Source organism: Eurypyga helias, unplaced genomic scaffold (assembly GCF_000690775.1).
Source record: "Eurypyga helias isolate BGI_N326 unplaced genomic scaffold, ASM69077v1 scaffold25849, whole genome shotgun sequence".
In the NCBI taxonomy this organism is placed as follows: Eukaryota; Metazoa; Chordata; class Aves; order Eurypygiformes; family Eurypygidae; genus Eurypyga; species Eurypyga helias.
In genome coordinates, this window is record NW_010270510.1 from 12,097 (window position 1) to 21,713 (window position 9,617).

The window sequence follows — 9,617 nt, forward strand, 5'->3', positions numbered from 1 at the left end:
TCCCTGGAAAAGGCAGATTTTTAGAGTATTTAAAGAGCACACAAACTGAAGTTACAAAACTGTCAAGTGACTTATGTAGATGACAACATCATAAATGATGCAGACGTTCTATAAACTCGGTTGTGTCAACTCTCCTCTAGCTTTAACTGTCAACATGCAGACTGCAACAGATTTTGAAAAGCCCACTAATTAAAATTTTGTCTAAAAAGACGGGAAGTAACGAATAATCTCAAAACTAAGGTATTGTGCATCTCACTTGTTCAACAAAAATGAAAAACCCCACCTCTTCCCTCCCAAGCCTTAATTTAAATAACACCGGAAGGACTGAAATAGCAGGAAGATCTAGGCCTGTTTACTCAGCACAAAACTCCAGTCAAGCAGTGGCATCCCCCACCCGCAGCTGAGTGTCCCAAAGGGGTAAGAACTGCGAGCCACCCGCCCCAGGGATGGCAGGGTTACACCTGCCACAGCAAAGCCACGTAACCTGCATGGCAGCTCGACGCACACCCCCTGTGTGGCACTGCCTCTGGCCCAGGGTGAAGCCTGACCTCACGGTCTGACATGCAACAAGCAGGATCCCAGGGGTGGATGTCAAGAGGGTCAGTAGCCACCACACAGAAGAGCGTTGGGTTGCACCCTTACAATCTTTACTTCGCACCAAGTTTCCTCAGGGGACAAGAGGAGACAACAGACTTCCTCTCAAGAACGATCTCTGGGTGCTCAAAGACATCTAGAAGCCTGGGATTTGTTTTGGTTGAATGACAAGAAAATACAGCGCGAATTGAAAGCCATTTCCAACCACCACTGTGCAGCACCGCCCTCCTTGGATCGCAGCCCCGTCACTGAAAAGCACGGGCTGTGCAGTCCTACGGTTTGAAGCCTGTGCACTAGCACAGAGCGCCGTTGGAAAGAAGTAGTTCTGACACACCAGCCGTCAACTGTTCATTTTCCCCTAACTACCCTCAGAGAGTAGAAAGCATATGAATGGAACAGACCTTTTTAAGAGTCCTGTGTAGGCTGTTTTACACATACATATGTTTGTATATCTACTGTACACGATACACAGGTGTAGATGCTGTTTATATATCTAGATTATATGTCATGTTCTGCAGCTAGGATACAGCTCTGCATCTAGATGCATAGAGACATTGGCAGGAACTTTCCCAGAGTAGCCTGCATCTTGAAGTGGTTCTGTCTCCTGTCAAATTTCTTCAGGCTGCAGAAAATCCCAAGACAAAGCCAGAGCTGTGGACTTCTAATTAAACAAACTTTATACTAAGTTCGCTAATTGCACAGTTTCACTGTTTTCCGATTTTCTCACAGTGGCCTTCATATGAAGACAACGAGAAAGCAGCTCTTCCACAATAAAAGAATCCCAACATAAGCTTCGTAACGCTGCCAATCATGCCATGGTCATTTAAGCCTTCTCCCAGCCTAACACACGGACTATATAATCCAAGTGAAACTGGGAGGTCTTTTCCCCTGTATAAAAATCTATGCTTTTAGTTCTCTCCACATCAAGCCCCTGTGGTTCTATTCCCAATCTTCACAGAAAAGTATTAGGAAAGTACTTTGTCCTTTTAAATGTAACCGACAGGAGTAATAACGCTGCCGGGGCTGTCGTCAGCCTTCTGCCAGCTCATCCCTGCCGGCACACGCGCAGCGGCTTGGGAACCTGCAGGCACAAGAGGTTTCTTACGGGAGAAGTTCTGTGGCTCAGGTTTCTCCAGCTTCCACTCTGTCTAATAAACACGGAAGACAGCACGCATATCCAGACGATATAAACAGATCAAGAACTACTGCGAGGGTCCAACCGAAAACCTGGCTAAATGGCACCGTTGACCTCGTTACTGTCCAGCTTCCTGGAGGCGTCACTCGGGGAAAACTGCCATGCGGTAACTTCACTCTCCCTGCTGCCGTGCCGCATGCCAACCCCCATCGCAGCCGAGCTGCACGCTACGCGCTTGCGGTACATCACACCGCAGAAAAGAAGCGGTTAAACAACAAGTCAGTTTGTGCCCAGACCAACTGACCCACTTGGAAAAGACTTTCGGGAACGTTAACTGCAGGCCAAAAACTCTTAGAATCATAGATTCATAGAATGGTTAGGGGTGGAAGGGACCTTAAAGCTCATCCAGTTCCAACCCTCCTGCCATGGGCAGGGACACCTTCCACTAGACCAGGTTGCTCCAAGCCTCATCCAGCCTGGCCTTGAACCCTTCCAGGGATGGGGCATCCACAGCTTCTCTGGGCAACCTGTTCCAGGGCCTCACCACCCTCTCCGGGAAGAATTTCTTCCTGATATCTAATCTAACCCTCCCTGATTTCAATTTGTACCCGTTACCCCTTGTCCTGTCACTACAGGCTCTTGTAAAAAGTCCTCTCCCAGCACCCTTGTAGGCCCCCTTCAGATACTGGAAAGCTGCAATGAGATCTCCTTGGATCCTCCTCTTCTCCAGGCTGAACAAGCCCAATTCTTGCAGCCTTTCATCATAGGAGAGGTGCTCCAGCCCTCTGATCATCTTCGTGGCCTCCTCTGGACTCGCTCCAAGTGGTCAATATCCTTCAAAACTCTTCTTGCCTTCCCCTGGTAAACTGCTGGTGCAGTAACAGAGATGGGCTCCTCTCCTGAGCAGTTCCTTGTTGAGCTCCCCACATGACCAGGGGTGCTAACGAAACGCCACTGTGCTCTCATCAGCCTTCCACAAAATCCACCTCTTTGGACTTCACAAAGAACATTTCTAGAAAAATCACCTTACACATAATCAAACGCGGGTCGGTCTCAACTCCGTATTACCTGTGAATTATTCCTTTCCCATGCAAGTACTCCAGGGCTGATACAATTTCAGCAGTATAAAATCTGGTACAGGTCTCATCAAACGAGCCAATTTTGCGTATGTACTTCAGCAGCTCTCCATTTTTGGCATAGCTAAGCCCAAAATCTGAACGTAAGCATAGTTAAGGTCTATCACAAACCCACTCCAGAACAAAGATCTCCACATCTCATCTCAAAGACATGAATACTACTAAAAATACATGAGCAGTGGGGAAGGAGTTGTTTAATTCGAAGCCATACCTGGTAGCACCCCAACCCCATTTCTTCAACTTATTAATAAACCTGGGGCACAGGTCCCAAATTCTCAACGTAGTAAAGAATACGTAAAGGGATAACTTTTTTAAATTCAGTCACCTGAGTAACTCAAAGCAGACACAATTGCTCTCAGAACAGCACTCAACCCAAGTTTAATGCTGCTGCACCATCTGGCAAGTTCCAAAGTCGGCCCAGTGTCCAGTGGGCAAAGGTTTACATTACAGAAGAGAGGCCCTGGAAGCTCTGTTGGTGCGTGTGCGTGCGCGCACCCCACAGCGGCCTCTGAAAACCACAGCTACTAACTGACCCACCCTTTACCCTCGGCACTGCTAATGCACAAAGCTTGGGAGGGAATTCACACGACTCCCTTTGCTGCACAGGGCGCAAGACCCGCCGACTGCAAACCAAAGCGCTTTCAAGAGACGCTGCGCTCCGCGGTCACTGCTGGAGAGACCCTGAGGAACAGGGGCACCGACAGGGCTGCAGCGCTCTCGTTCCCATCACTCTAAGCTCTTACAGAAGAGATTTAACAGGTCTAACTGTTCAAACCCAAAAGGAGCAGTCAGCACTGCTGGCTAGCCCTATTTTAAACATAGAAATGTGGTGCTTCACCGTAGGTACCAGAAACGTAACGTTTCCAAGACCTCTCATACACCCCCATGTTTAGCTGCAAAGCCAGCTCGCTGCCCGTCGCCCTTCGGCGGGTGCCACACGGACACCAGTGCCTGCTGCTTCAGCCACCTCCCGTCCTGCAAGTCACCCCCTCTGCACGTTGAGGCTGCACACTCATTTTATTTGCTTAATTCCCACTAAAAGCATGGCTGCAGCAAGTGCATGGCAAACATCAGCGTGTTTTAAATACCTCACCTAATTTTCATCATTCCTGTTAGACAGGAAGCGAAACTGGGGCTTGTTACAGAGCTGTTACAGCAGGCTCCCAAGTGCAAAGGATACACAGCTTTTCGTCATCCTGAAAGGTGAAGTAGAGTTTCACAAAAAAAGGGTGATCCAGGCGGGACATCACATCTCTCTCCCGTGTCACATACGGCACCTTGTTTTCTTTTATGATATGACGTTTTTCTAGAATTTTAACTTAATAGGAAAAAAAAAAAAGAGTGAAAATGCAGGAGGTACAACCAAAGAAGTGCATTTAACTCACCTGGTTTGGGGTGGGGTTTTCAGTTAGATATAATTATCACAAACCCCCCAAATTCTGTCTTTTGACCAGGTGTTTGTAACGGGAGCACAGTGCCCCTTCCACATGAAGGTTTCAAAAACTAACACCCATACTCACTGGCATATTCTCTAGAACTCGCCAACTCCCGAGCCAAGACAACCTGTTGCCAAAGGAGAGAAAATACACTGTAACCATCGTAAAAAACATTCCCCAAATCTGACTTTCCAAGAGGCACCCAGAACCCCGAGAGCCCAGAGCGAGCTATCCCAGCTGCACCCAAAGCGCTCTAGCGTGCGACCGCGCGCTCTTCAGCAGGGCCCCTGCAGACCCCAGCCTGTGCACCCGTGCAGTTCCGCAGGTGAGCACTGAGCTACCTGCTGGGTCAGGACTGTGGACACTGCCGTGCCGTCCCACTAAACTGTCACATCCTCTTAAAGGGCAAAACGCAACAAGTGCACTGAGGAACACTTAACAGAAAATACTGTGACAGATTTTTAACATAAATGGAGAAGAATCAAAGAGCAATGTTATCACCTGAAAGATCAAAAGAAAGAAGTGCAACAGAGCTTTCAACTCTTTACAGTTTGTTAGGAAAAAGACTTAAAGAAAGGGAATGAGAGATTTCCAGTTAGTAGAAGTACGGAATAAAGTTTCAGACAAGCAGTTCTAAAGAGAAAACTTTTGGAGGAACACAAGTTAAAGCTCGGCTTCAAGAAAGAACTTCTAGAAAAGGCAACATTTCAGACAATCTGAAAAGTCCTCTTGCATGAATCCGAGCAATAACCTATTACCAGGTGAACTTCTTGCCAGGTTTCATCAATCAAGTCTCTCATTAAAGCCACTGAAAGCAGGTCACTTTAAAAGTCGGTTGTTAAATAAATACCCTGATATACAGCGCTAACTTTCTGCACTTAGAAAATACTTTTATATCTTCATAAAACAATTCAGTGCCATCAGCAAAACAAAAATCCAACAGGCAATCTTAGAATCACAGAAGGGTTTGGGTGGGAAGGGACCTTAAAGCCCACTCAGTCCCACCCCCTGCCATGGGCAGGGACAACTTCCACTAGACCAGGTTGCTCCAAGCCTCATCCAGCCTGGCCTTGGCCACTTCCAGGGATGGGGCATCCACAGCTTCTCTGGGCAACCTGTCCCAGTGCTCCCCACCCTCTGCGGGAAGAATTCCTTTCTGATGTCCCATCTCCATCTCCCTCTTTCCATTTAAACCCGTTGCCCCTTGTCCTGTCACTCCCTGCCCTTGTAAGGGCAACAGACCAGAACTGCCAAGGTTGACAGAGGAGGTGGCAGGCAGGAAGAACTCACTCCACCTCACGCTTTCTCTGGCACCCGCCGACACCCAGATGATTACAGTGCCTAAAATTCTGCTTGTAAAACTCGAAAGAATAAGACTGTGTAGGGATTAACATTTTCATGGTATTCTGTCCCTCTCCTGCTGCCCACCCAAATGCACTTGCCACTGAGACTTGGGACCAAAAAAACTGTCCACAGTGAAAGGCAGAACGTGAGAACAGAAGTTTATTCAGAGTCTGGGCGAGGCCCTGTGAATTTCTCTATTTACAAGGAATGTGGCGCTAGCTTTGAGACCACAAGCAGAAATTCAGAGCGTCTCGCTGAAGCAGAGTGTTCTGGTACACCCAAGAGGCAACATCTCTGCTGTTTCCTTAGGGAAACCTGCAAGTCGCAAACTACGTATCTAAGTGCAAATTACTCTTGATGACTACTAGCAGCCTGTAGCCTCAACACCACAGTAGACGACCTAGGAAGAACCAGAAAACCCCAGCATTTAGCGATCAACAACCAAAAGGTATATACAACAAGTGACACGTGAAAAAGATGTGAAAAAGGTACAGAAGTATTACTTGTCTTTCAGTGGGGCAACTACAGAAGCATCAAATGAAAGTATTAATTGCTTTATGGGTTCTTTAATATAACACTTAAGTAACTCATTCCTGTGTGTTGCCATGGATGTGAAAGATTAAAACAATCCATTTAAGGCTACTGAATACAAAGATAATGGTGGCTTATGAAGTCCCTGAAGGTCATGGCACTAGAGGCTGAAAAAGAATACTGGGAGGTGTCACAGTTCTTACTGTCTTCCCCAAGTACGTGGCTGTAGCTCCTGGCACAGAGAGGACAACGCGTAGACGTTCTTACTGTGACCAACTCCTAGCCCAGTTCCAATCCTTCATATCGTAACATTAACATGACCCCTTATGCTATCCAACTTACACTTCCAAGCAATGTCTCTTAAAAATCTAAAGCACCAAGTCATCAGGACACAATGGAACTTCTAAGTTTAAAAGGTACTTGAAAAATCAGCACCCATCTTCAGTGCAACACTTTGTTTTAATCGTTAAACTTATACCCGCTACATCCTGCTCCTTTACTCTTCAAGCTGTTCTCTCCAGACTTCAATCTCAGCAATATTACCTGCACAACAGATTTTACCCAAGATATTTGGCACTTCTAATAAGAAGTAAAATTACCGTTGAAAAAGATCCTTCACCCAGAATTTTCCCAAATTTGAAGTCATCAGGGCGTTTCTTTCGAGGCTGCGGAGGCTGCTGTCCTGTATGTTGCTGCAAGGAGTTTGAGCTAGACCTTGATTCGGCTGCAGTGCCTTCCATGTTAGATCCCTGTCGGCTGCCACAGGCGGAAATGACAGATGGAGTGCTGGAATCTGCCTGGTTCCTCACCATCGACGGGGACGAGCACGAGCATAACACCACGCTAGACTGGATTGGAACTGCATCATACTGAAAAGAGAGACGAAAATGTTACCCCACACCTTCAAACACATCTGCGCTCCATCGCCATGCAAGCACCACATACATTCTCCTTTGGAAGGGTCATCATTACAGTGTCTTTAGGAAGGAACATCAGGGTTTATTTGCAAGTGGCAGCTCTTAATCGGTTAAGCAACTCCGTTTAGGTCGTACTGTGCAGAGCTAGCTGTAAGTCGAAAGTCAAGTGCTTTTCTTCAGACCTGAAAATGCAAATGCTCCTTAACATCCTACCCCACAGTATATTCTCCTATGGTTAACATGTCCTTTATTTTGTGCTTACAGGACCCACCATCCAATCTTAACAAGCAGTAGTGTTCCTGAGGGATTACCTAGTTACACAATGGGCACTCGCATTCACAAGTGGCCAAGTTACAGCGAACCGTAAATGAACAAGTAAGGCATGAAAATGCCAACGGACACAAGGGATACATTCCCCCAGTTTTACGTGGGACCTCACTTTCTCCACTACTATTTCTCTTTAGCACACATCGGGAAGGATGGAGGGAAAAAACAACAACATACAAAAGGCAGATCAGCCAGAGGGTTCAATAACCAGCTGCACCTACCACTAATGCTCTGCTCCACAGCCTTTTAAAACAAGGGTGATGGCACTAATGCAATGGTGCATGTGGCCAGAGACATCCTGATCCCAATGCTGAGCACCAGCTATAGCCCAGAAAACCGCAAGTACAAGAGGGTCCACTCCAAACACCCATCCTTGTCATACACAAGCAAATCGTCATTTGGTGGCCTTTCATCAGCTCTGCCCAAGCAAGACCAAGGAACCCTGCCAAGCTGCTTTCCCTCCCGCTGGTAATGCCCCTCCAGCAGTCTGCCAGGGCCTGCTTCGAATGCGCCCATAAAAGTGGCAAGAAGACAGGAAAAAGTGGCAGACAACAGGAAAGCTCTCCTGAACTACTTCTGACAATAAAAACCGAAACGGTATGCAAACAAGGGGAATATTTAAAATTAACACCATGTCTGAATATTACTTTTTAATCTCAGTATTCTAACGGCACAATGAAATTAGGACTTCATGAAAATCCAGTCTCAAGAGAGATGCACGCTACAGCCCTGACCTAGTCTGTAACATCCCTCGTGTTGACACTCAAATACACGTTACTTCTGACCAAAAGAACGAGCTCAAGAATTTCTGTTTGATTCAGAACATTTTTCTGCATTTCTAGCAGGACCTGCGTTAGAGAGGAGCTGCATATGGAGCGAAGCACCCAAACTAGCACAGACTCACCCGGCCATGCCCTACACAGCAGGGAGAAGTGTCTCTCGTTTACTGCTAAGCTGCTTTGGAGAAGAAGGCACAGACCAGAAACACGCTGTACACACACGTTACAGACCCAGGAGGCACGAACATGTTCCTGCGCCTGCAAACACGCCGTCTAAACCCAGACGAACGTAGCAAGGGCGAAGGGAACACAGCTAAGACTGCCTTCTCCACTCTGACACAAATTCCCATGATTGAAAACGAACTCTTGCTAAGCAACGGCTCTAACCAGGATCTTCCAGGAAGCATAAGGGAAGATTCCCTTTCAATCCCAAGCGCAGCCTTCTCGCTCCTTGGCGCTTTTTCCAAGGGCAGTGACTGCATCCCAGCGCAGCCGGTCAGGAACAGGCAACCGCCCCCCGTTTTGTGACTGGGGACTGCAGGGGACTCTGCCTGCAGCTGGGGCTGTTTGGTCCAGGGTGCACAGCTTTCCTGCAGTGGGGCGAGGCTGGGGCAGGACCCAAGTCAGAGGGGATATTCTGCTTTGGGAGGAGTTCCCTGACTCCCCAGGGAGCAGCAGAGCCTCTCCCCCAGCCAGTCTGCCCTTGGAAGGCGTAACGATGCCCACCGTAGGTCACAGGTCCCTTTACGCCTTCTGTACAGATACTGTAGCTGACACCTTCCCCGGACTATTGTCCCTCACACTCTCAGAGCCCCGCTGGATCATCATTCCTTCGGACAGCTACCCAGACACCAGCCTGGACAAACACATGCAGCAGCCAGTGTTGGAGCCAGATCGTACTCTCTCCTCTCTCCAGCGCAGCAAGGCTGGCACCAGCATCACGGCCCAACAGCTGAGGCGATGCCAATCCAAGAAACAACCCATTAATAAAAATAAAGTGAATAAACACACGCACACAGACTAAACATTAGGATTTAATGATGAACTGGCTCCAGTCAGGCTATTCTAGAGCAACAGGTACATAAAGTAGCAGCATCGTGAGGGATGTGATCAGATTCTGCAGCTAGCAAGATCACCCTGAAATAAAACAACCGCACACGAAAAACACCCACCCCAAAAGCATCAGAGAGCCCTGAGAGAAAGGCGGTAAAAAGGTGTTGGATGTCATGTGTTTCCTTGTACAGTATCTGAAACCAAGTCACAATAGATATCAAGTATAGAAAGGTCATAGAATCACAGAACTGTTTGGGCTGGAGGGACCTTAAAGATCATCTCGTTCCAAGCCCCTGCTGTGGGCAGGGACACCTTCCACCAGACCAGGTTGCTCCAAGCCTCATCCAGCCTGGCCTTGGACACTT

General features: G+C 47.6%; 1 protein-coding gene across 1 annotated transcript in view; it reads right to left on the reverse strand.

Annotated features, from left to right (window-relative positions):
- PDPK1 (3-phosphoinositide dependent protein kinase 1) overlaps positions 1-7,039 on the reverse strand; it is a 14,635-nt gene extending 7,596 nt beyond the window's left edge. The window contains exons 1-4 of the mRNA XM_010158479.1: positions 6,776-7,039; positions 4,386-4,428; positions 4,046-4,183; positions 2,798-2,942 (exon numbers count right to left, since the gene is read on the reverse strand). Of these exons, the coding sequence (XP_010156781.1) occupies positions 2,798-2,942; positions 4,046-4,183; positions 4,386-4,428; positions 6,776-6,988 (539 nt within the window). The 5' untranslated portion in view covers positions 6,989-7,039. The remainder of the gene's footprint in view (positions 1-2,797; positions 2,943-4,045; positions 4,184-4,385; positions 4,429-6,775) is intronic.
- Between the last annotated feature and the right edge of the window lie 2,578 nt (positions 7,040-9,617).